The sequence below is a fragment of the Sebastes umbrosus genome, chromosome 4, assembly GCF_015220745.1.
Source record: "Sebastes umbrosus isolate fSebUmb1 chromosome 4, fSebUmb1.pri, whole genome shotgun sequence".
In the NCBI taxonomy this organism is placed as follows: Eukaryota; Metazoa; Chordata; class Actinopteri; order Perciformes; family Sebastidae; genus Sebastes; species Sebastes umbrosus.
Window position 1 is genome coordinate 810,184 of NC_051272.1, and position 25,404 is coordinate 835,587.

The window sequence follows — 25,404 nt, forward strand, 5'->3', positions numbered from 1 at the left end:
AAGAGAAAGGCTGGTGACGAGCACAGACAATTTCAGGAAAAGTGGGAGACGCAATAGAGGCCATGTTCAGAAGAACCGTTCATGTTCTTCAGTGTTCCATTCATGTTCAGAACCGTTCATGTTCAGAAGAACCCATTCAAGTTAAAGAACTGTTAATAATGACGTTTGAGAAGATTGTTTTTTTTTTAACAAAGCTTTTTTTGTGGAATACCTGACCCAGCCTCACCCAGACTCTGCCTCCAGCGGCCCCCAGGTAAACTGAGTTTGAGACCACTGTTGTAGGCCAATTATATACAATAATATAATATAATATAATATAATATAATATAAAGGAGTACTTAATTATGTTAATGTCACTTTGAGTATTTCTTCCACATACTCACAACTTGATCCGTTCCATCAGCGTAATGAAGAGATTTAAATGTTTTATAAAGGTTAAAGTCATTTCATAAAAACACCAAATATTTGACTTCAAAAAGCATCATCACTTTTATTGAAACAGCTTTTTTATGACAAATTAATCAAGTTTACAAATGTCTTGATAGAAATGACAGACGTGTGCACATCTATGTTGTGTTTTAACTCCATCACAGTACATGTCTAGCCTCAGACTGAGCATCACTTCGTATGAACAGATCCTCCTCGTCAGTGCGAGTGCTGCCGGATGTGTCTGCTGTTGCTGCTGAGCAGTTTGGGGTACGCCGTGCTGAGGGAGCGTCCGTGTCTGACGACCACCAGCTCCATCTGACACTGGTCGATGTTGACCACCACCATGGTGCTCCTCTCCGTGTTGATGAGGAAGACGATGGTGAAGATCGCCATCTCGAACTCGGGGCTGGTCCCGATGAAGGCGCTGCCGACGGGCTTCACCAAACCGTGCCAGCTGAACTGGAGGTTCAGGACGTGGTCGTCGTGGTCGGGCTGTGGACGGAGACACGAGAAGGTCAGCTCAGCAGAATGAAGGAATAAAGACAACAGGTTGAGTTCCTACTGGGGGTGGAACCGTTCACTAAATCCACGGTTGGGTTCATATCACGGGTTTGGGTTCGGTTCGGTACATTTCTGTTCCAGCGAGGAGGTCATGTTCTGATTTCAACATGCTTTTCATTTATTTGGCAAAAATAAGTTAACAAATGTTTGTCTTAACAAAAGTATGGCCTCCATAAGGAACATAAACACATCTTCATTGTGTAGGGAACCGAGACTAGGGAACCGTGACTAGGGAACCGTGACTAGAGAACCGTGTCTATGGAACCGAGACTAGAGAACCGTGACTAGAGAACCGTGTCTATGGAACCGAGACTAGAGAACCGTGACTAGAGAACCGTGTCTATGGAACCGAGACTAGGGAAACGTGACTAGAGAACCGAGACTAGCGAACCGAGACTAGAGAACCGAGACTAGAGAACCGTGTCTATGGAACAGAGACTAGGGAACCGTGACTAGAAAACCGAGACTAGCGAACCGAGACCAGAGAACCATGTCTATAGAACCGAGACTAGAGAACCAAACGGTTTGGATATTTTACCTGAACTGTTCCATCCCTAGTTGCTACAGATTAAATGCACTCTTGTGTGTGATGAGTTGTTCCACTCACCAGGTCGTGGTCTCTGGCCTTGTATCCTTTGTAGTCCAGGTGCGTGCTGTTTTCTTGCAGGTAGAACTGGACCCAGTTGTGGAACCCGGTGATTTCTGATCCAGATTTTGTCTCTCCGACAAACACGTGCTCGAATCCGCAGGAGTCCAGTCTGGTGGAGGTTTGAGTTCAGAGATAAAATATTACTTCAAAACAATTACACAACTTCTTACACAATCATATTAACTCCCTCGACTGCTTCCTAAACACACACACACACACACACACACACACACACACACACACACGGACATGATGATGATCTCACCCGGTGTTCCTCTGTCGGTGGTAGAGGTGGAACCAGATCAGACGCAGCTGGTTCTTAAAGTGTCTCAGGTTGGAGCTGGACTTGGCTTTGCTCACCAGGTACTGATGAGCCCGCTGTGGACAAATCACAGTGATGACATACAGCTCTAATGATCTGACCAACAAATGTAAACATTCTAAATGTGTCCCAGTTTATTTCCTGTTACAGTGGATGTAAATAACATCAGCTGACAGGAAGTAAGCATGGACCCAAGCGGTTGCCTAGCAACGCAATTCCATTGAAATGCACTAAAACGAAGCGTGTCAGACAGAGGATGAATACAGGTATATTCAGACAGACAGGAGGAGGGAAATAATGTGTTTTTTTAACATTAAAGCATGTAAACATGTTCTAGTAGAAATACAAAATACAAGTATGAACCTGAAAATGAGCACGATGTGGGACCTTTAAAACACTTATTGCAGGCATTTTACTGTATGATAAATAGATATTTACTGACACTGACTGAGGAAACACTTCAGAGTATTTTGAAACTATATTTAGACATAATAATACTCTTATTCTCACTTTACTTCAATATTTTTTTATCTTTACTGTATGTCCATTATCTCGGAGACTTTGAAACGTTCCTATTTCTGTTATTCGTGTTACACTTTGTGTATATCTTTTCTCACTATACGCAGTCAGAAGATATAGTAACTAAGTATTTCACTGCACACTGTTCTGTTAATGATTGATATTGAAATGGTCCTTGGACTGGTTCCTTCCTATCTGTGTACGTACATGTGCACAAACCGTAATCAATACAGCCTGCACTCTCACAATGTTCTACAGATGTTTTTTTTTTACCTGGTTAAATAAAGGATATATATATGTTATTGTTTATGTGCCAATTGTTGGTGTGAGAAGCTCCTGAAGCTCTTAATCAAGCTTGATTAACGAGATTAAACCAAATACAAAATTGTCGTCTTTAGTCCGACTACATCCATCAAGTCCATCTAATAAACATGCCTTTACTCCAAATACAACGAGTACAGCATGTCCACATTTTCCACTACTCGTCTTTGGGGAGACCAGCAGAGGCCAACAACAGCATTCCACAGCTGCACACAGATGTTTCAGATGTTTTTCTCTCTCTAACATCTTGAAGTGTTCAGAGCTGCAGCGAAGCAGGAAGGAACAAAACTCCCTCCGGAGTTTCAACCCACAAAACATTCAGTCATTGGGGAACAAAACAAGGTAGAATATATATGTTATATACAAAACAACATAGAATATGTGTTATATACATCATCTCCTCGGTCTGAGGAGACATCCAGACTGAGAACAGACAGTGTTGTGCAACAGAACTGCTCAGTATGTTCAGTATGTGGCCTGTTGGAGGGAACTGGTTGGAACACGTCGAATGTACCTTCATGACTGCTGTCTCTAAGACGGCGTCCAGGAAGAGATTCATCTCCGTCAGCTCCTCCGTTGTGACTCGTTCAGTCACGCCTGTCGACATCTCGTAGTTGTCCAGGAGCTTCATGAAACCTGCCGGCACAGAAAAACACCATTTAATCCCACAAACTGTGACGATCAAACGCTAAAAGGCTGTTGATTGTTTATTAATTGTTTGTTAAATGCGGGTTTATATATCCTGGTTCACATTCAGTCACAAATGTGGTGAGAAGTACATGATGGGAAATTACTGCGTGATTTAATATTACCTCAAACGTAATTATAAAATACTTTGGTGTTTAACTAAATAATAAAAAATAGTAATTATAATATATACATGTTAGCTTTATGTTAAGGCAAAAGCTATGGCAGCAGTGGGCACTTGTTTATTTGCATTTAACATGAGACATTTAACATGTGTGGGTATTAAATGAAATAAGGATAAATTCATTTTGCAAAGTTTAAATTTTTTTTATTTGTTCTTATTTACGCTTATTTTGTAATAATGTGTATATATGTTCTTTTCTGTATTTTTTTCTATTATAAAGGTTTTTCACGTAATGACTAATGACTAATAATAATAATTCCTAAATGAACTGAACTTTCAATTCAACAAAATAAAGGAGGGAAAAAGGAAAAGCTGTTTGTCACTGAGTGGATTCCAGTTAAAATTGTGATTCTGCACATACTTGAACAATAACTTGACAATCACAGTGAAGTCTGCAGAACGAGCTGGATGTTTTAGGCTCAGTCAGTAAAGAGAGAGACTTACGGGAGAAGGTGGTGATGTTGTTCAGTTTTTCCTCGTTGACGTTGGAGAACAGCGGCTGTGAGGCGTGATCTCTCACTACATGACTGCCCTGGTTCACAAACCCGGCTCGACCCTGGATGGACAGGTCAAACACACAACATCAAAAACAGAAGATACAGCACAGGTGTTGTCTGAATAATAATAATAATAATAATAATAATATTATTATTATTAATAATAATAATAATAATAATAATAATAATATAATAATAATAGTAATAGTAATAATAATAAGAATAAGAATAAGAATAAGAATATTATTATTATTATTATTATTAATAATAATAATAATAATAATAATAGTAATAGTAATAATAATAATAATATAATTATAATAATAATAATAATAATAATAATAATAATATGCTTCATACCTGAACAGAGATTGTGTAGTCTGTTGCAGGTGTCATGCGATTCACATCCAACGTCCAGAGCTCGTTGAAGATGGTGGATAGTTCCTGGTTCACAGCTGGTCTGTTACACAAAGTCCAGAAAACTGACTAATAAAATCAGATTCAATAAACACAATAAGTCATGAGAAATGCTCTTATTGGCTGCTGTACCTTGCTGCATTCAGTCCACTGAGGATCACAGTCAGAAGGGCGACGACTCCACAGAACCTGCACATCACACATCTCACATAAATACATCAGAGAGTGGAAATAAAAGAACATCTGTTGTCTGGCATTAAGGGAAAGATTCGTAGATTTATATTTAGTTAAAGTAATAAAGAATACACACCTCGCAGCCATGATGCTTCTTGCAAGCTTCCACTCCTTAAACTGGGACTGCAGAGTGATTACTGGTCTGGTTCACTGAAGTCTCCACCCCCGATCCAACCCGGGTCCAACCTCCCCCCAAACCCTGCAGGATAAACATCCTGCTCTGATGCTCACACGGTTTAAAGTGGCAGCAGACTTAAGTTCACCAAAAGCTGCTTTCTTCATTTGTTTTATATCCGTTTCATCTGTTGTGCAATAAGCATGCTGAGGCCTACTAATACAAATAATGCTTCTATATATTGTTTTTAACTTATTGGCGATAAAGACCAAAAGTGATGCAAGAATCTGAATTGAATTTATTTTAAATGATCTGAATTGAATTTATGTGCATTGCTTACGGCTGATGAAACATTGCAAAAAGTGATTTAAAGGTCCCACATCAGCTCATTTTCAGGTTCATACTTGTATTTTGTGTTTCTACTAGAACATGTTTACATGCTGTAATGTTAAAATAAACTTTATTTTCCTCATTCTGTCTGTCTGAATATACCTGTATTCACCCTCTGTCTGAAACGCTCCGTTTTAGTGCATTTCAACAGAATTGCGTTGCTAGGCAACAGCTTGGGTCCATGTTTACTTCCTGTCAGCTGATGTCTTTTACATTAACTACAACAGGAAATAAACTGGGACACATTAAGAATGTTTATGTTTAAAATCGTGTAATGGTCTAAATATTGTATATTTGTGACATCACAAATGGACAGAAATCCTGACGGCTTGTTTCAAACGCACAATTTCTGAATACGGGCTGTGTGTATTTCTCCGTATATTGAGCGTTTTCATAGTTTACCAGTGTTTATATAAAGCACTTAAACCTGCTTTATAATATAAAATACATGAAAATCTCACTTTTTATGATATGGGACCTTTAAATCTTTTGTCTTGCAGGGCTCAGTGCAGATTTCTTTAACACAATCAGTCGGCATGATCAAAGTTGAGCTAAAATATAAATACAGAAGAGTGCAGTTGATATGTATATCTGCAGAACTCACAGTTATAGACTCTTTAAGCAGCCGTGTTTTTTGGACACATGTACGTAGTAGGATTTATTCCCCCCCCCCCATCATCTCCTCTTTGCGTTAAAGACTTTTGACGAAAATCCAAACTGATTTAAATTATTTTATTGATCTAAGAAATGGATTAACGTAAAAAAAAACAACTTCTCATGAAGGGTTAAAGGGTTGCATTATAACATTATTATTTTGAATATGCCACAAACAACTTCTCCAAAAATAATAAATGTGTCAGCCAACTGAGTTCCATTAAAAATGAGTTTATGGTAAAAAATAAAATAAACAACAAGCTCTTATAAACGGTAAATGTGTTGAAGTTCAATCCCATGCAATGATATTGATTAGGCTTCGTACTGTATATGTTATTGGTGCAAAATACATGTAGGATATTACGGTTGAGTGAAAACCTATAAAATGTTCAACGTAGGATAAAATACATGATAATTAGGTTTAGTTCTGTAGAAAACTTAGCAGCTGTTTGGGAGTTTATTACTTTACACCAACTTCTTAAAAATGGGAAAATCTTCTCAGCACATCACTTCAATATTTCTACAGTCAGAAGGATATTTAAAAGACATATATTAAAATCTATATTGGCATATTTTGGATGTCTCTTTTCCTGCTGGTTGACACTTCTGTTCTATCAGAAAATAGAAAAAGGTTCAAACTGAGTAGAAAATATCCACAGAAACCAGCTGGCAGGGAAGCAGTGGTTGTTGCCCTAAACGTCCCCCGGTCGTCATCAGAGGACAGTAAAGGAGACAAAGTTCAGGAGTGATCGTGGCTACTGGACTGTCACAACACCGTCGTTTAAAAGTGGAGAAAAGAGAAACACTAATACTTTTGGCTCATCTTTGAATGTAACACTAAGACAGAAACGTGGGAGCGTTCTGGGGTTTGTTGAGACGAGTCTGTCGGCACAGAGTTTCATTCACAGCAGGACCAGGTTTCATGGTGCCGACGGTCTCTCATGCGACGGAGGAGTCCTCGTCTGAGTTTGAAGCCTCTTTGAAGAATTCGTCATCTTTCAGCATGCTCTGGTAAAAGGCACGGTATAGAAAACGATATATTAAAGCTCGTTAAACAATATCATCAATGAGTACAATCTGTTTAGATTCTCACCGTCAGGTTCTGAATCCCCTCAGAGAACGCTCCGATCTGTCTCACGGTTCCCTCGGAGTCGTCCATCTGTGAGACAAGACGCAGCTTTCAAACTCAATAAACAGAGAGTAGAGACAGAGTAGAGAAACTTAAAGGGACTGGATGGAACTTTTTACACAGATAAATCGTTTTTTATGATTTTAATGTGATGAACCCAGAACCGTTTAAATCGGGAAAATCTTGCTCAAGTCTTGCTAAACAGGAATGTGACCGACGTCGGGGGGGGAAAACTAGGATCAACATCGGCCGGGCCTTCGATTCATGGAGGGACCTTCGTTTACGAGCATAAGCACGAGCAACAGAACGCTGACTGTCGTTGACTTAACGGCCACAGGTGTCGCTGTTAACAAGACATTTCTGATTCTTACATAGAGCCCCTTTAAGTTCACCTCTTATACTGAGCCTAACGATCTGAAACCTTCCAGGCAACACTGATCACAACGTACACACAATAAAAAACATAAGAGCAAACTAAAAGTGTTTTTCTTCCATATAATGCACATAATAATAAATGCCTTAAACATGCGTAGAAGTCAGATATCTTGTACATGTGATATTAGATATCTAATTGTTGATGATTTAAGAGGTATACCTGTTCTAACCGGTCCAGGTCGTCCTCGTAGATTTGGAGCTCGAAGCCTTTCTGAAAGCTTCGTCCCTTTGGCATCTCCACGTCCATCGGACACACGTACTCCTCGCTCTCCTCCTGCTTCTTCTTCCTCAGACTGCCGAAGTTACCAAATGACAGTTTCCTTGGCTGGTATGAACGAGGAGAGAGAGAGAGACCAATGAAATACAGTATATCAGTACTACCCTGGTCACCGCTGTAAGAGAAGTTCTAGCAGTAAGAGAAGTTCTAGCTGTAAGAGAAGTTCTAGCAGTAAGAGTTGACAGTCTGTCCTCGTGGAGTCTGGCGTTACCTTGACCTTGGTGGTGGCAGTGAGCAGAGTGTAGTCGGGGTTTTCCAGACACTCCTGTTTGAGCTGCTGGGCCTCTGAGCCGATGAGCAGGTTGAAATGTGTGGCGAGGTGGCGGCGCAGCAGCGTCTTGTTGGGGGGGATGTTCAGCAGCAGAGCCATGGTCTCCGCGTTGAAGCGTGGCTCCAGAACCTGAAGAGAGAGGAAGAGGTGTTAGGGAGTGGATGCTTTTGGGAGAGAATCTCCTGTTTTACCAGGAAGACTGTCTCACCATCAGGCCTCCGTGCACGCCACTGCCTCTCAGGTTGGGAGCGTATTCGGCGAGGTCCGCAGATCGCAGCCACTCCATCACCCTGTGGTTGGTCCACTGGGAAATCTCTGCTGGAGAAATATTGTTCTGTGGGCACGAAGCACAGAAAGAGGAGTTAGAAATGGAGTAGGTTTACATTATAGTATAGAATGAGTGGGTCAAACAGGCTGCTGATTTCTCAGGTGATGTTAAAATGAACGCACCTCGTCAGACGGCCGACGACGCAAGCAGTTGGGCTCGTAGCTGTTGAGTCGGAGCACTTGGATCGCTCTCTTGATGCTGAGGTGATGCAGGACACTCCCCACCTTCAGAGACAGCAGGTCATCCTGAGGAGCAAAGTTACACATCAATGATTTACGGTCAGATTCAAAACATTAAAGCAAAGTTCAGTTGAAGCTTTGACAGACAAACTATAAAGCAAGTCTGTCTGTCTGTCTGTCTGTCTGTCTGTCTGTCTGTCTGTCTGTCTGTCTGTCCTTCGCATATCTCAAGAATAGGGATGCTAATTTTGAAAAATGTTCTTAACCGATAACCGACCCTCGTTAACCGATTATTAACCGACAAGATTTGTGCCTCTCGTGCAGCGGTGTACCAGCTGCAGGAGCACAACAGATATTGGTTGACGGGAGTCTCCAGTTCAGCGTCCGGGAGCGTTAACTTAGCAGCTACGATGCTGCGTGTAGTGTCGCGGACATGCAGCCACTCAGCTTTTGAGTTAATCATTAACATTTCTTTTAACCGTTTTAACCGATAGCGTTAATCGGTTAAAACGCTTAATGTCGGTTAAACAGTTAATTATTAACATCCCTACTCAAGAACTGTTCATCCGATCTACTTCACACTTGGCGGGTGTATTGCTGGGAGTGTATTGCTGGGAGTGTATTGCTGGGAGTGTATTGTCGAATTTGGTGCATGTGTTCTCTGTTTTTTCACCGGTGTTTCAGACCGTGAGTAGCCACGACTTGGGTGTGTGAGTGAATTATGGAATGGCGGGTGTATTGCTCAGGACCCGAGGAAGCTCAACGTCGAGTGTCGAGTTGTTTGGATGAGAGGCGACACAACAGGCCGAGTATTCAGCCCCTTCTGGACGGGTATACATGTTTTGCACTAGTAAGTTAAAAAAGCACATAACAGACTTTTGCAGTAAAAAATGAACATTCCCCAGCAAAGAAGTCTCTGTAAAGAAATGAGAGTTTGAACAGAGGCGGACGCTGTGGTGTGACGTCTCCAGTGGAGTTCAGACTCTGTGTGCAGTAATCTTAACGTGAGATGGCTCTGGAGTCGTCAGACCTCCTTCTCCGTGGGGTCTGTGGAGGGAGCGCATGCGTCTCGCCAACACTCACCACTGTCATGTAGTGCAGCATGCGACCATCCACCCTGCCCTCATCAAACTGGGTCTTATACTGAGGCAGACCGATGTCATCCAGCCATCCTGAGAGGAACGGGAAAGAGCAAAGTGTCACAAAGGGGGGGGAGTCTGGCCTCAGATTTCCTCTGACCAGCAGAGAGCATTGCTAACGTGATTCAGGTCTTGGACTGGCAGCCGGTACTCACTCGTCACCCAGTGGTAGTCCAGCTTTCCTTTATTATCCTCCTCCTCTGAGCCGAGGGCCTGCAGAGCCAGCTGCAGCTTCTTTCTGTGCAGCACATGTTTGATGCCCAGCTCCTAAACATGAAGAACAAGACGAGTAAGGATTACACAGACAGCATTTATGTATATCTCCTTTATTTAACCAGGTAAAAAAACTAATTGAGATTAAAATGTCTTTTCCCAGAGTGCCCTGGCCCAGAGAGCAGCACAGACACTGTTACAACAATAAAACCAACAATACAAGCAGACAAATACAACAGTCACACACCACGAGTGAACCAGCATCACATCCAGTTTGTATGAAACACAAAAATGTGCTATAACACACAAACAGGTCAATCTCACAACAATTCAGTGAGAAAATCAATCACATCGACCTGTAGAGACTCTTTCTCCATCCTTAAAATGGACCCCAATTTAATTTTCAGTGGAACCCAGGTTTCAATGTTGTGATTTGAAAGATAATTTGTGATCGATAATAATACCTAAATACTTATATGATGGAACCATTTCAATATCAAAATTCCCGGTACTATGATAACTGTAATAAGTTCAACAACAAGAATACATTGCCAGTATGTCTGCTTTGCTAAAACTTCTGCTTCATCTCACCCTCTCCAGGTCGTGTTGGGAGGCCTGCAGCAGCGTCTGTCCAGAGGAGATCCACACACGAGCCATGTTCACGTAGAGACCGAGACCCTGACCCTGCAGCCAGTCACACACCTGCTCCTTGGACCAGCGTGCAAATGGAGCATCGACGTCACTAATAAAGAAATAAAGAAATAGAAAAGTCAAAACGGTTTGCAGGCACAAACAAACAGAGACATCCAAGTTTAAATGGGGAGTATAGAACATGCATGTTGTTATACCGACAAAGACCGCTTTGTCAAAAATCATCACATGATCTCTGAATTTCATTGAACACCAGATATTTAAAACAAGAAAAGCACATTCTGAGTCTCATTATTCAGGCTGAATGCACAGACGTACTTGGATCTTTGGAGGTCACGAGACCAACCCAGTCTGGGTCCCGCTGTGGCTCGCACTCCGCCCCTCTTGAACTCGCCCTCTGGTAAGTTGTCATCCAGGTTAAATGTGGTAGACTGACTCCTTTTTAGCCTAAAGAAACAACATTTTATATGGTAAAACATCCTCACAATCACTATCAACTGATGGCCATAGAGATGAAATACTTTGCACATTTTTCATGTTTCTAACTGAATCTGAAAGTGTTGTAAACATTTAGATCCGTTATTCTAAATGCATTGAAATTATTTTGAAGTTTTTTAGTACATAATTCAAAGAGTTATTTACTACAGTCAAAATCTAGAGCTAACAACTCTCACGTTATTTTCTACTCACTTCCCAAAGAGTTTCTTTATTCCTTTGGATTTCTTCCTGCTCTCCGGGGTCGTAGAGAGCGTGTTGGTGCTGTCGCTGTTCGCCGACCTCTGTGGCAGCCCGGCCAGATCCAGGTGGTCGGTGCCCTGTCGCTCTGTTTCAGCTGTAGACAAACAGATGCCCACATAAAAAAAAAGAATCAGCATCATGAGCATCAGTGTGGGAGACGTGTACAGATCAGCGGAGACGGAACTGCTCCTGCACAGGGTCAGCGTAGAGACCCAGAAAACACTCAGACAGACACATGATGTCTCCTAGACCTAGACAGAACGAGAGGTTACGGCATTACCCTCGCTAGTGTGCATGCATCAGACACAGCTGACGTCCGACTCAGACTGGAAGAAAATAGTCTTAATGGATGAGGTGAAAAGGTAAAAAGGTAAAAAGGAGGCTCATTAGTTGTTTTGTTTTAGATTTTTAGTGTGAGGCCTTCAAGATCCAAAAAATCATTTAAAGGGACTGTTTGTAAGAATCAGAAATGTCTTGTTAACAGCTTCACCTGTGTCCGTTAAGTCAACTAAAGTCAGCGTCCTGTTGCTGGCGCTTGTGCTCGCTCTACATAGACATGAAGGAGCATCGCTCAACACAGTGAGGAGACACACGTCAGCTAAAAGCACAATATCACTCTATATTTCAACTGCTTGGCAGTAATGTTAGCTGACCAGACCAAGGTCTCTCCATGAATCAATGCTGATCCTAGTGTTGGCTTTTCCTGCCTCAGCCTCCCGACCGCGGCCGGAGGGAACGGGGGAGACGCCGGAGTTTTGGTCGGAGACGATAACGTTTCTCTCTGCGGAGCCCCGTCACTTCACAAGACACGGGAAACCTCTGTTGGTCTGGAGGAGCTGCAGCAGTTATTTCTGCACAAACGTCCACTGAACATTCACTAGATATTCTCAGAGCTAAACTAACTCTTCTGCAGTGTGGAGTGAGCAGCATGCACGTGAGAGGTGGAGAGAGAGAGAGAGAAGGAGCGTGGTGTGTGAGTGAAGGCAGGCAGAGGAGCAGAGGAGCAGAGTACAGCAGAGACTCCGGTCCTGGAGACCAAAGCTACGGTCTCCTCCGCGTCCTCCGACCGCGGCCAACACTGTTTAACAGACGGGCTTCACTACATACAACCAAGAGGTTTTGGTGCTTCACTGGAGTTTGTGTTGGAGTCTGAGTCTGAACAGCGGAGTAACACACGCGAACGACCATGAGACACCGACCAGCAATGATTTATACGAGTAAGAAGTTACAAACAGTCCCTTTAATGTAATAATGTGGATCTTGAAACAGGTGTGTGTTTGGGGAAAGGTTTGATTTAAACAAATACATGCAGGCAAACAGGCAAATCCACAGACACAACAGACTCTCTGTATGTTGGACATTTGTGCAACAGTGGGTAGTGAGGAGGGTGTGGTTGTTGAAGCGCTGAAACATGATATGATAAAGAAGATGTCAGCTGAATGGATGAGGTCAGAAAGAGCAGAGAGGTAGGATGTATTCAGTAGTTTCCTTTGTTTCCTTCAGACAACTACTGCAACCCCACAGTGACCTGCGGTCAATACTGTACCTAGCATAGGCGCACTCGCACTCCGGCTGCGGTCTTCATGTGTTACAAATCACCACACAACACACGACAGGGTCCGACAGAAAGAGAACAAGACAAAGGGCGAACCATTATGATTGAAATAAGGACAGGATCGGAGAGGTGGAACAAACACAGAGATACACGTGTACAGTGCACATACACAGAACGAAGGGCAGCTCAGAAACAGACTTCCATAATTAAACGGGGACCACAGTTTGTGTGGGCTGCAAATTATGGTCTTGGTCCATATAGTAGACTCCTTGGGTGTGGCTTGGGAAAATAAAAAGTCGTCCATGGTGGAAGAAAAAACTTCCAAGAAAATCTCACTCTCCGGTAAACAGCCAGTAAACTGCTCAGCGGCTATCTTTAGCATCAAATACGGACCGAGTCACCTTGTTGGACTCGTCCAGCTGCTGAATCCTAAACCTTACCGAGGTTAGGACTGCTGGCCGTCTTCTTGCCCCTCTTGAAGAAACCCTTTCCAAAGGAAGTACGAGCCTTTCTCGAGCCAAAGCTGTCGTCCTCCGTGGCGGCAGGCGAGGTGGCAGGCGGACTCATGGGAGGCTTTTCACTGATCTTACTGATCTCTTCACTCGTACTCTGAGAGGACAATAGAAAAACATTACTCCTATACGACTGTCACGTCCACACATACGGTCCTACTGGTCTAATACACTTGTAGCCAAGTATTCGCCTTTAGGATCTAAATATTGTAACTTCTGCTGTAAATAAACAGAGTTAAGGATGAAGACTGAACACAACATGGAGGATCATCTAAATCAAGCAATCAACATCTATTTGTATAGCCCTTTACAATAACCAAAAGGTACCCAAAGTGCTTCACATTAACATCAAGAAGTAATAGGAATAAAAACATAACATATCATAAAATCATAAAAAGGTACATTAAAAGCACAGGGAAATGTCACAGCGCTACTACAGTAGGTATTAAAAGCCAATCTAAAGAAAATAAAAAAGTCTTGAGCTTAGATTTAAAGAGCAGTAGGTCAGTGATAGTGTGAATATCAGAGGGGAACTTGTTCCATAGTTTAGGAGCAGCGATCACCCCACAGCTTCTACCTCCACCTCGGGACTGTTCACCAGATGACCTCAAAGCTCAGTTATGCTCGCGGAGAGTTCAAATCTCGGACCAATAAGGCGGGGGGGCGAGGCCGTTAATGGCTTTAGAAACAAACATCCAGAGCTTAAAATGCATTCTAAAGCCAACTGGAAGCTAACGGAGTGAGTAAAGTACGGGGGGGGGGGTGAGGCTGATATATTCAGGTCTGGAAGTGTTAGTTAAAAAGCGAGCAGCAGCATTTTGCACCAGTTGGAGGCGCGCGATGGAGGACTGGTTGAGACCAACATACGGTGCATCACAATAATCAAGTCTCCAGATAATAAAGGCGTGAATTATTGCCTTCTCGAGATGGTGCCGATTGAGGAAGGACTTTACTTTAGTCAAACACCTGTCAAATCTCCCCCCCCCAGATGTTTTACAGTTGGTTTGAAATAAGAAGCCAGAGCACCAAAAGCTTGAGACTGCAACAATAGTCGTGCACGAAGTACCAAACATGATGCATTCAGTTTGACCTTCATTTAAATGAAGGAAATGTTGTGACTGCTTTATGTCAGTAACACAGTTCAACAGAGTTCAGTGCATCACTTCCATTAGGCTTCACAGGTAGATCGATTTGTAAAGGTTATAAACACTATGGATGCTACACTGCATTTTACAGACTTATAGGACAAACAATATGAGGCAAAGAGAAGAAGAGAGAGAGAGAGAGAGAGAGAGAGAGAGAGAGAGAGAGAGAGAGAGAGAGAGACAGAGAGAGAGAGAGAGAGAGAGAGAGAGAGAGAGAGAGAGAGAGAGAGAGAGAGAGAGAGAAGGAGATATGTTTTGGTGAAGCTGAAAGAACAAAACCACTTTCTAAGAAGTAATGAATTAATGTTTTTGGCAAAGTTCACTGAAACAGGACTTTTGTTTTCTTCCTATAATCAAACATTAAAATGAATAACTTCTACCTTTTCATTATTGCTCCGATCCAGCCGGTCCTGGCTGCCAGTCTTTGTGGTATCTTGGCTGCTGAAATGACAAACAATGTACACCTCAGTCACGGTGGCGTAGTAGAGATAATGGATCACTGTCGGGGTGTAAAGACCATTTCAACCAACAGAACAGATAGAATAGATGGGAGAACATCGTCAACCCGGACTTTAAGTCAAAAGATCTTTTCTTGTTCTACTGAAACTAAATCAGTAATATTTAAAACTTGGACTGATTCTGTTAAAATCTTATTCATAAACTAAATGATTCTATGGAGAGCAGGAAGTCTTTGCCCGGTTGGCCATCCTGCAGGTGATGAGCCACGCTCTGCCTGAAGTGGTCTGAGTGCTCGTCACTACTGAGCCTTCTACTGATGAACAGATACCATTGTATTCGTTTTAGCGACGGAGTGTGACAGGAAACTGTGTAAGAGACGGAGGACAATGACATGTTATGTTGTCATTGTTAGTAAATTTATTGTTAAACACGTGGAAACAACACCACACGTGCACGTTATATGAGCCAGTCAGTGTCACTGACTACACGGAAAAACATTCAGCTCATATTTAGAGTCACAAATATGAGATAGATTACTGATGACTTAAACTGTACTCTACTGTATCTACTTTACAAAAACCCACATTATCCAAACTCTACGTTGAACTTGACTTGCAGTAAGTAAATGCACGTGAAAGGGGGATACAGTGTGTTTCATATCTAACCTTTCTACATCTATTGGTGCGGACTCAGATCCTCGTTCTGGATCTGAAGGGCTGGGTGTGGGTGAGGGCTCTTCATTCAGTCCGTTGAGGATCTCCAACTAAGAGACCAGAGGAAGGAAAGAGGACAGAGAAAAACACAAACAACACTTTTTAAAATTCCAAGTATGCAACGTCTTAAAACATTAACTTGTTTATTCTCCTGCGGCCGTACAGCAGTCTAAATCTGCACACACGCTCAGAGAACTGACAGGAGACCTTATTCAATTAATTGGATGTCCGGCTCGTCAACACTCATTTAACAAGTGTGACATTTATGTGAGCTGTTTGTGTTTTACTGAGCTTTTTAAAGTGTCATGAGATTTGAAGTTGCACAAGGGAAACACCTACAGCACAAGAAATAATACATTAGAAATAAATCACAAAGATGACCTAAAATATATGTACTGTTAAACATCTTACTGAAACTAAACTTAATGCATTTCATTTTCTGTATTGTTTTTACTTTATGTCTCTATGCTGTATATTGTTATTAGAGTTAGTACCAGCGACTGTTAGATGTTTGGTAACACTTCATCATATTATGCAACACAAACCTCATCTGGGCTCCTCCTTTTCAGTTGTTCAACATCTGTAACGTCATACTTTTCTGACTCCGCAGACGCCGGGTTCATCGACAAGAACACGACGGATCCATCGCCAGGACTCTCCAAGTGCTCGGTATCTTTGCTTTTCTCTGGAGTAGACAACGAATGAGATGCAAACTGAAAACTTTACATGTGAAATTTAAGAATCAGTGGTTTTATTTAGCATCGATCAACCCTCTGGACAGAAGACTATAACTTCATCTGTTGTCTCTAGACAGATCTTAGAAGACTAAAGACCTAAAAGCTGACGGAACAGAGTTGTATGAACGAGTGTATCTGCAAACTAGAAACTCAGGGCAATAAAAATACACCGATAGGAAAACCAGTAGGCAAAAATTTAGTCTGTATCTCAGTACAAGTATCTTGGAATTGTGATTATTTGATTCTCTGTCTTTTGAGCCTCACATTCAAAAAACTAAAGTTGAAATTGTTTTTTTTTTTAGAAACAAAGTCTTGCTTTTCCTTCGAGGCCAAAAAGAGGCTTGTCGCTGCCACCTTTATGTCTGTGCTGGACTACGGCGATGTTACATACATGCATGCATCTTCTCAGAACCTACACAGGCTGGATACCGTCTACCAGGGAGCTCTGAGATTTATTAAGATTTGAAAGCCCTTATTGTACGCACCACTGCTCTTTGTATGCTCGGGTAGGATGGTCTGCCTCGTCCACCCATAGACCGAACCACCGCCGTGTTCTTATTTATAAGGCTATTCTCGGTCTGCTTCCATCTTACCTATACGGACCTACATCCTTCAAAGAAGTACGGCAAGTTACCGTTTTCACTCCCACGACTTAATCCTACTAACTGTCCCCAAAGTCCGTACTGAACTGGGAAAAAGGGCGTTCCAGTCTGCTGCTCCGTCTTCTTGGAATCAGCTACAAAATGAGCTGAAACTTGGAGAGCTGGTGTCACTGAATGTCTTTAAAGAGCTTCTAAAAGACGTGGAAACAAGCACATCTGGCTGCAGATGTTTTGAATGCTGATGAATGTTTTTTGATACCTCATGATTCTGTAATTTGTCTTGTTTTTAAATTGTTATGTTTGTTTTATGTCTGTAACCATGTAACTGTGCTGCTGCTGCCGGTCTCGGCCAGGACACTGTTGGAAAAGAGATTTTTAATCTCAATGAGTTTTGAACTCTTGGTTAAATAAAGGTTAAATAAAGGTTAAATAAAGGTTAAATAAAGGTTAAATAAAGGTTAAATAGAAATAAATAAAAAGTCTCTACAAGGTGATTTTCATATAAAGCCAGTGGCCAGTTGGAAAATTTGGAAATCATAATAAACCATATGATATGCTGTGAAAAATGATTGTCAGTAATGTAAAGTATCCACATTATGCCGTTAATAGGCTGACTTAATGTAGTTTCTCTTGATCTCGGACATTACATCATCACTCATTTACTCTGAGAGAAGAGTTATCTATAGCTCACCTTTCTTCCCTTGCACTGACATCACCATGTCTTGAACTTTTTTATACCGCAGCAGCGACTGCTTCAGTTCCTCAATCTTACGATCCTGCAAAGGAAAAAGAAGATTAAAACGCCAGTGAGGTAGATTGTTTCAGGAGGAGGAGAGTTCAATCATTTGATTTGATAAATTGTCAAACGTACCTTCTCTTCATTCGCTGCCATCAACGATTCAACTGCTTTTTTCATTCTCTGCACTTCCACATCTAACGAGGACAGAAGATCATTAGAAAGAAGTGTGGTGTTGACGGTGTGAAGTGTGAGGAGGGTTGCATAATAAACCTGAACACAGGGGGGTGCAACTGGAGGATTTAACACATTCAGACCGTCAGACCGTCATTCCAGTAACATCACAGACACATTCTGCAGTTTTAGATTAGATTCATCATATCCTCGTGTGTGTGAGCAGGTGATTCACATAGTTCACTTTGGTAGAACATTTTCACTTTTTCACTGAAGTCGGCGTTTACGGTTTCATTTATAAATTGTTGAAGTGCGGTGGAAGCCAGCGAGGACGAGGAGAGAAACAGAGAGACAGATTTTTAATTATGGCTTTGTTGTGGAGAAGCAACGGCTGATCGGGATTAGAAAACATCTGGGGCCGTATTACAGAAACTTCTTAATTTGTAGAGCCTATCTTAACTGTTTGGTAACCATGGTAATTAGGGATAGGTTAGATTTAGGGAAAAAAACATTACAGTGGAATAGTTCTTAAGTCATCCTGTTCCTGTCCTACCTTAAGATGGGAAAAGTGTATTACACAAGCATCTTTCTGAAATCTTAAATAAACTCTCCTAATTTTAGGATAACTGTTAAAGCTGCAGTAGTCAGTATATATTTTTGGCATCATTGGGTAAAAATCCCATAATAACCTTTCAGCATATTGCAATTCAAGTGTTCTGAGAGAAAACCAGACTTCTGCTCCTCCTCATGACTCTGTTTTCAGGCTTTAGAACATCTAGCCCGTGACGGGTGACTTTGACCAATCACAGGTCATTTCAGAGAGAGAGAGCGTTCCTATTGGCTGAGCTCCGGTCATGTGACCAGAACTTGGCGTTCCTTCACCAGATTTCACAATGGCGGCGGCGGTGTCACAAACGTTCTCATGTTCCAGCTAAACCGTGCACTACAAGATGATTCTTAGAACATGTGAGGAGAGAAATAGACATTAACGTAACAGAATATTGATTCATATTTGATCAGCGCTGCCTAGTTTGACCGTTTGGTCGGAGTTCAGAGTGAGTGACAGCCGGCTCTCATAGACGGCAGCTGGACAGCAGACCTCAGATCAGCTCTTACTGCTTGTTTTCCTCCGGTCTGTGAAATCTTGCAGATGCTGTTAGGAGCACCGGAGGACACCGAGGAACATGATTTTTTTCAGGTTACCTGTCTCATGTACTACTGTCACCATATAGCGACCGTTTTATAAAAATAACTTTATTTTAAAATCATATTTGCTCCAATCTGCCTACTGCAGCTTAAAGCTGTCCTAACTTTCACTTGTCCAACACTTTTCTTCTGCTCTTTGGACTTCCTCTTCGTATCACCTGTCAGGGTACTTATTTTCTTTTAGATGGCATCAACACTCTGTTGGATGCCGGATACGGCGGAGACTGTCTGCTATCTCAGCCCGCTCTCTTTCTTTTATCTGGATGAGTTAGAGGATGTTGCCACCACCTCTAACTCATCTGTCTTCAATCTTAAGTGCCCGTACGTTTCAATGGGAAAAACAATGGTTGCAAAGTCGTTTACGAGTAGCCTTGGTTGCTAGGTAACAGACGTAAAAGTTGATGATAAGCGATGTTGGATTGAGTATTTAGGATTTCCTAACCTGAGATAAGATACGACGAAGTAAAATAAATAAGATAGGATTCCTAAAGTAGTTTTAGACTCAAGATAGGAAGTGTCTCTGATATGGCCCCAGATTCCAGCTGATTTGTGCGGTTCACACCGTTAAGAAAATAAAATCTGATGTAGGCGAATTTTGCCAGCAGTCGTAACCTTAGTGGTTAATTCTAGTGATGTAGAGTAGTGAACTGTAGGGAGTCTGTGCACTGAATGACAAATGAAATTGCTCTACATAAGTGAAAGCTTGCTGACGGGGGAAGACAACACTGAACATGACAACAATCCTACAGGTTAGCAGGGCACACACTGGTTGCTGGTGTGAGCGGGGAGGGAGGTTTAGAGGAGTTTGAGGGGAGATACTGACGGGTACAGGAGGTGATTATTGTTGGAGGACATGAGGCAGGAGGATGAGTGAGCAGCCTGAATGGTTATGACAAACAACACAATTCATTCCTCATTCCTGTTGAAAACACAAAGCAGACATTCCTTGTTGCTGTTCCAGGCTGGGCTTTTGGGTGACCTTGGTTTTTTGTTCAGTTCAAAGTCCTTAAAAGTTGATAAGAGTTGAACAGATTGGTGATGTGGTGCTCCGTGGTCGGATATTAGCACTCCGGTGGGTTATAATGGACAAGCTGAGTTGGGATGGCTCATGCTCGTTCATGCAGACGGGGGTTGAGAGATGGGTGCAGTAATAAAGTGCAAAATAAACAAGCATGAAAATAACCCTTACGTTTCTCTTTCAGCCTCTTTCTAAGAGTTTCATCTGGATGAGAGACTAAACAGGACAAAGAGTTATGAAACAGATTCTGCCTACTGCTTTGCTTTGCTAATTCTACGTAGATATTACCACTCAATCATGTGACATAAAGTTTAAACATCATGCACGCTCATCTTCAGTGAGGCTTGTGATTCGACTCCCCACCTCTCTCCGTGGGATCTGAACTGCTCGAGGCGATTGCTTTGAAGCCTGTCTCATCCTGTAGCCGCCTCATCTCTCCGTCTCTGCCCTCCAGCTGCCTCCTCAGCATGGCTAGCTCCTCCTGTCCAACAGAGGACAACAACAGTGAGGGTATTTCCTCCACACAGACACCACCTCCCCCCACCCCCAAATCCACACGACAAAACAAACCACAACACAGAGGAGGTTCACAGACGCTGACGTGGCGTACAGGCACGCAGGCCACACCTGCTCTGAAGGGTAACGTGTGAGAGGTGAGTGGGTAAGCAGCGCTCATGACTGGGAGGTCGACCACAGCAGGACTCAAGCATGGAGACGGACAAATTAAACTGTAAGAGGTTTTAATGAAGATGATCAGGAAAAAAATAAATGAGTGAGACAAGTTCAAAGAGGGATAAAGAAAGACGCAGAAAAACAGAACGCTGCTAACTCTTGAAAAAAAAAACACTAATGAAAGCATACCTGTGGTTTAAACTGGGGCCTTGAAGATGGGGAGTTAAAGGGACTGTTTGTAAGAATCAGAAATGTCTTGTTAACAGCTTCACTTGTGGCCATTAAGTCAACTAAAGTCAGCGTCCTGTTGCTGGCGCTTGTGCTCGCTCTACATAGACATGAAGGAGCATCGCTCAACACAGTGAGGAGACACACGTCAGCTAAAAGCACAATATCACTCTATATTTCAGCTGCTTGGCAGTAATGTTAGCTGACCAGACCAAGGTCTCTCCATGAATCAATGCTGATCCTAGTGTTGGCTTTTCCTGCCTCAGCCTCCCGACCGCGGCCGGAGGGAACGGGGGAGACGCCGGAGTTTTGGTCGGAGACGATAACGTATCTCTCTGCGGAGCCCCGTCACTTCACAAGACACGGGAAACCTCTGTTGGTCTGGAGGAGCTGCAGCAGTTATTTCTGCACAAACGTCCACTGAACATTCACTAGATATTCTCAGAGCTAAACTAACTCTTCTGCAGTGTGGAGTGAGCAGCATGCACGTGAGAGGTGGAGCGAGAGAGAGAGAACGAGCGTGGTGTGTGAGTGAAGGCGAGCAGAGGAGCAGAGGAGCAGAGTACAGCAGAGACTCCGGTCCTTAAGACCAAAGCTACGGTCTCCCTCGCGTCCTCCGACCGCGGCCAACACTGTTTAACAGACGGGCTTCACTAGATACAACCAAGAGGTTTTGGTGCTTCACTGTAGTTTGTGTTGGAGTCTGAGTCTGAACAGCAGAGACACACGCGAGCGCGCATGGGACACCGACCAGCAATGATTTATACGTGTAAGAAGTTACAAACAGTCCCTTTATGGTTTAAACTGGTGACTTGTAGATGGAGAGTTAAAAAAAGTGGTATTTCTGACCACACCTCACTTGATGCATGTCACTGTGCCGGTTTAGTAAATCAAGTGATTTCAGTGTTTCAATGTGACATCATGTTGCCTAAAATGGTAAAAAAAAAAAAAAAAAAACGGCTGCAAACCAGATTGAATGATTTTTACCCTCAAAAGTAAAAAAAACATAAGAGGAGGAGCCAAAGGGAGAGGTCGGTCAAAACCAGTAATCATACAGCAAGCAAACAGTCATCCTGAGAAGAGCCAACCTTCATAGCCTGGAGTTTGTGCTCCTTCCTCTGTTTCTCATACTGCATCTGGCCCATTTTGATTTTCAGGCTAGAAAGCTTGGCCATTAGTGACTAGCAGCAGAGACAAACCCAGGAAGAGAGGAAATAGAGATGCAAGAAGTGAAAGATAAAAAGGAGGTCAAGAAGACGGAATACCTAAGATTCATAACCAAGATATTTACAGTACAATAAAATATAGACACTGTTGACCAACAGGGTGAAAACTACTAGAGCAGTTTTACGCTCTAGAAATGAAAAGTTATCCTCATGATCAGATTGAGTCATAAATAACTCAATTCAGAGCCTAAAAAACAAACAACCACCAGAATCTACAAACCAGAGGAAATTCTAAATAAAACAAGAAGGTCTGTCAAAGTTAACGCGATAATGATGTGTTAAAGGTCCTATATTGTAAAAAGTGAGATTTTCATGTCTTTAATATTATAAAGCAGGTTTAAGTGCTTTATATAAATACTGTTAAACTATCAAAACGCTCGATATACAGAGATATACACACAGCCCGTATTCAGAAATTGTGCGTTTGAAACAAATGGTAAATGGACTTGCATTTATATAGCGCTCTTCTAGTCTTCCGACCACTCAAAGCGCTTTACACTACATGTCAGCATTCACACATTCACACACTGATGGCAGAGGCTGCTAAGGTGCCAACTTTGCCCATCAGGATCTAATCTAAATACTCATTCACACACCGATGGCTATGCCTTCGGGAGCAATTTGGGGTTAAGTGTCTTGCTCAAGGACACATCGACATGTGACCCGGACCAGCCGGGTATCGAACCACCGAGCTTTCGATTGGTGGACAACCTGCTCTACCCTCTGAGCCACAGCCGCTCCAAACAAGCCTTCAGGATTTCTGTCGATTTGTGATGTCACAAATATACAATATTTAGACGGTTTTAAACATAAACATTCTAAATGTGTCCCAGTTTATTTCCTGTTGCAGTGGATGTGAATGACATCAGCTGACAGGAAGTAAACATGGACCCAAGTTGTTGCCTAGCAACGCAATTCTGTTGAAATGAGCTAAAAACGGAGTGTTTCAGACAGAGGGTGAATACAGGTATATTCAGGCAGACGATATGAGGAGAATAACGTTTTTTTTTAACAATACAGCATGTAAACATGTTCTAGTAGAAACACAAAATACAGGTATGAACCTGAAAATGAGCACAATGTGGGACCTTTAACGCCACTAATTTCTTTAACGCATTAACGCAACTTGCGATTTTTAGGTTGTAGCAGGGTCAGTAGAGCGAAAGTACTGGTATCATATGAAACTAGAAAATACTTGATTAAATACTTGACTAATCTCCCTTTAAGGGACATTTTGAACGATAAAAAATGTAGGATTAATCGCAATTAACTATTTGAATCGATTCACAGCCCTAAAATAATAGTAAAAAAGGTGTGTTTAGCTGGAGGAGACCGCTCCTGAGGATACATTAAGAGCCAGGAAAGAATGAGATGTGATTCATATAAACACTGGGAGAACACTTCCCTGGGACAACTCACCTTCGTGGTTTTAACTTTCTTTTCGTACTGTAGTTTTTCAGTCTCCAGATCTGTCATTCTGTACCGCAGTTCATTAATTTCAAGAATTAAATCCTGAAAGAACAGAATGTAAATATCACAGAACGGTAATAAAACAGCAAGCAGCCTCTTAAAATACTAGTCATTCTTTTCAACTGATTTTCCAGTATCAGTTTCATTATGGCAGCTCTCACATTAAATAGAAAGCAACTCTCTGTATGTGTGAAGGGACCGTTGATGCTTCAAAGCAGCAGCAGTGATAAAACAAGAGGAAGCTGCTTGAAGAAGAGAAGTGGTTTATGAGTTGTGAGGCGGAACGTGGACAGAAGAAGAGACGACCGCGCCGCTACAACAATAACATGACGTGTTTGAAAGCTTTCCGAGTGTTCTGCACGGTTCCTCTGGGACAGCAGAAGACTCCCCATCTCTGGTAAACAAATGGCTGACATCTTAATGTTTGTAAAGTACGGAGCCCCCCTAGGCCCCGAGGAGAAAGTTTTTATTAAGTTGTTCCCTCGAGTTACTAACTTGAATATTTTTCCCATTAAAAATTCACCAAAATTATGCAAAAGCATATTTTTCCAAAACAAGTGTTGTAGTACAGCTATGAGGAGATCATTGATGTGTGAAGTAATTTTGGTGGTTCTACACTTAATACATAATACTGAAGTTATTGAATATTTTTCTCTTTTTGGCGTTGTACTTTGTAGACGGTCCCTGACCAATCTTTTTTTTCAGATCTTTTTTGTCCGACGTTTTTCAGATCTTATGTTTCAGACATTTTTCAGATCTTTTTTGTCAGACTTTTTTTGTCCGACATTTTTTGTCCGACATTTTTCTGATCTTTTGTTTCGGACATTTTTCAGACTTTTTTTGTCTGACATTTTTCAGATCTTTTTTCAGACTTTTTTCAGACTTTTACTCTCTGACATTTTTCAGTTTTTTTTGGGCATTTTTTAGATCTTTTTTTTTCAGACATTTTTCCGTTTTTTTTTTCAGATCTTATGTTTCAGAAATTTTTCAGACTTTTTTTTCACAAATTTTTCAGTTCCTTTTTTTTCAGACTTTTTTGTCGGAAATTTTTCAGATCTTATGTTTCGGACATTTTTTCAGACTTTTTTTTCAGACATTTTTCGGACATTTTTCAGGCTTTTTTTGTCCGACATTTTTCAGATCTTTTTTTCGGACATTTTTCAGACTTTTACTCTCTGACATTTTTCAGACTTTTTTTTCGGGCATTTTTTAGATCTTTTTTTTCCGGACATTTCTTCAGATCTATTTTTTTCGGACTTTTTTGTCCGACATTCTCACCGCCGTCTGCACATAGAGACCAATGTGTCCAGCTCGTTGTGATTAAAATGAGGTTGTAGCTAGTTGTCTGCCTTACTATGTTTCCGTAGTGTCAGAAAGGAGCCCTTGTTTGTGTTTTAACAACGTTTCTGTTATGAGTTATTGATCCGGGAAGTTTGAATCTGTCAATATCTTTCCCCCTTTACTGAAGTACATCATCTACGGGGGCTCCGTACATCAGCAATGTCAGGAATGATCGGAAGAAGTGCTCTAACAAGCCACCTAACTGGAGGGAACGAGTTAATAAAACTTGTCTCCTAGGGGGTCTAGGGAGGCTTCGTAGTAAAGCCTTCGA

At 41.9% G+C, this 25,404-nt stretch overlaps 2 protein-coding genes across 13 annotated transcripts in view; both read right to left on the reverse strand.

Moving 5' to 3' along the window:
• Positions 1 to 464: 464 nt before the first annotated feature.
• Positions 465 to 4,999, reverse strand: endouc (endonuclease, polyU-specific C). 2 transcript variants are annotated; one of them, XM_037768298.1, is made up of 8 exons: positions 4,897 to 4,999; positions 4,719 to 4,775; positions 4,530 to 4,629; positions 4,117 to 4,228; positions 3,316 to 3,437; positions 1,905 to 2,017; positions 1,598 to 1,748; positions 465 to 921 (listed from the first exon to the last, which is right to left on the reverse strand). In XM_037768298.1, the coding sequence occupies exons 1-8, from the start codon at positions 4,905 to 4,907 to the stop codon at positions 646 to 648; spliced, it is 942 nt and encodes a 313-aa protein (XP_037624226.1). In that variant the 5' UTR covers positions 4,908 to 4,999; the 3' UTR covers positions 465 to 645. The 2 variants fall into 2 exon arrangements, with proteins under 2 accessions (XP_037624226.1, XP_037624225.1); XM_037768297.1 differs by having other exon boundaries at positions 4,719 to 4,790; positions 4,897 to 4,922.
• A 1,043-nt stretch (positions 5,000 to 6,042) lies between these two features.
• Positions 6,043 to 25,404, reverse strand: part of ppfibp1b (PPFIA binding protein 1b) — a 35,408-nt gene continuing 16,046 nt past the window's right edge. For 3 of the 11 annotated variants that reach the window (XM_037768254.1, XM_037768255.1, XM_037768256.1), the window contains exons 7-28: positions 23,742 to 23,834; positions 22,185 to 22,277; positions 20,560 to 20,677; positions 20,368 to 20,412; positions 17,934 to 17,995; positions 17,754 to 17,838; positions 16,269 to 16,408; positions 15,676 to 15,773; positions 14,932 to 14,992; positions 13,335 to 13,503; positions 12,886 to 12,918; positions 11,292 to 11,433; positions 10,920 to 11,048; positions 10,542 to 10,692; positions 9,893 to 10,004; positions 9,682 to 9,770; positions 8,542 to 8,664; positions 8,300 to 8,425; positions 8,032 to 8,220; positions 7,704 to 7,868; positions 7,073 to 7,138; positions 6,043 to 6,987 (exon numbers count right to left, since the gene is read on the reverse strand). In XM_037768254.1, coding sequence (XP_037624182.1) covers positions 6,919 to 6,987; positions 7,073 to 7,138; positions 7,704 to 7,868; positions 8,032 to 8,220; positions 8,300 to 8,425; positions 8,542 to 8,664; positions 9,682 to 9,770; positions 9,893 to 10,004; positions 10,542 to 10,692; positions 10,920 to 11,048; positions 11,292 to 11,433; positions 12,886 to 12,918; positions 13,335 to 13,503; positions 14,932 to 14,992; positions 15,676 to 15,773; positions 16,269 to 16,408; positions 17,754 to 17,838; positions 17,934 to 17,995; positions 20,368 to 20,412; positions 20,560 to 20,677; positions 22,185 to 22,277; positions 23,742 to 23,834 — 2,358 coding nt within the window. In that variant the 3' untranslated portion in view covers positions 6,043 to 6,918. The remainder of the gene's footprint in view (positions 6,988 to 7,072; positions 7,139 to 7,703; positions 7,869 to 8,031; positions 8,221 to 8,299; positions 8,426 to 8,541; positions 8,665 to 9,681; positions 9,771 to 9,892; positions 10,005 to 10,541; positions 10,693 to 10,919; positions 11,049 to 11,291; positions 11,434 to 12,885; positions 12,919 to 13,334; positions 13,504 to 14,931; positions 14,993 to 15,675; positions 15,774 to 16,268; positions 16,409 to 17,753; positions 17,839 to 17,933; positions 17,996 to 20,367; positions 20,413 to 20,559; positions 20,678 to 22,184; positions 22,278 to 23,741; positions 23,835 to 25,404) is intronic. The other 8 variants (XM_037768257.1, XM_037768258.1, XM_037768259.1 and 5 more) reach the window with 8 other exon arrangements.

Coding starts and splice junctions, on each gene's coding strand:
- endouc (XM_037768297.1), bottom strand. Junction 3,438..4,116: donor CAACATCACCACCTTCTCCC/GTAAGTCTCTCT, acceptor CTGTGCCGGCAG/GTTTCATGAAGCTCCTGGAC. Junction 922..1,597: donor AGGCCAGAGACCACGACCTG/GTGAGTGGAACA, acceptor CTCCGTCCACAG/CCCGACCACGACGACCACGT.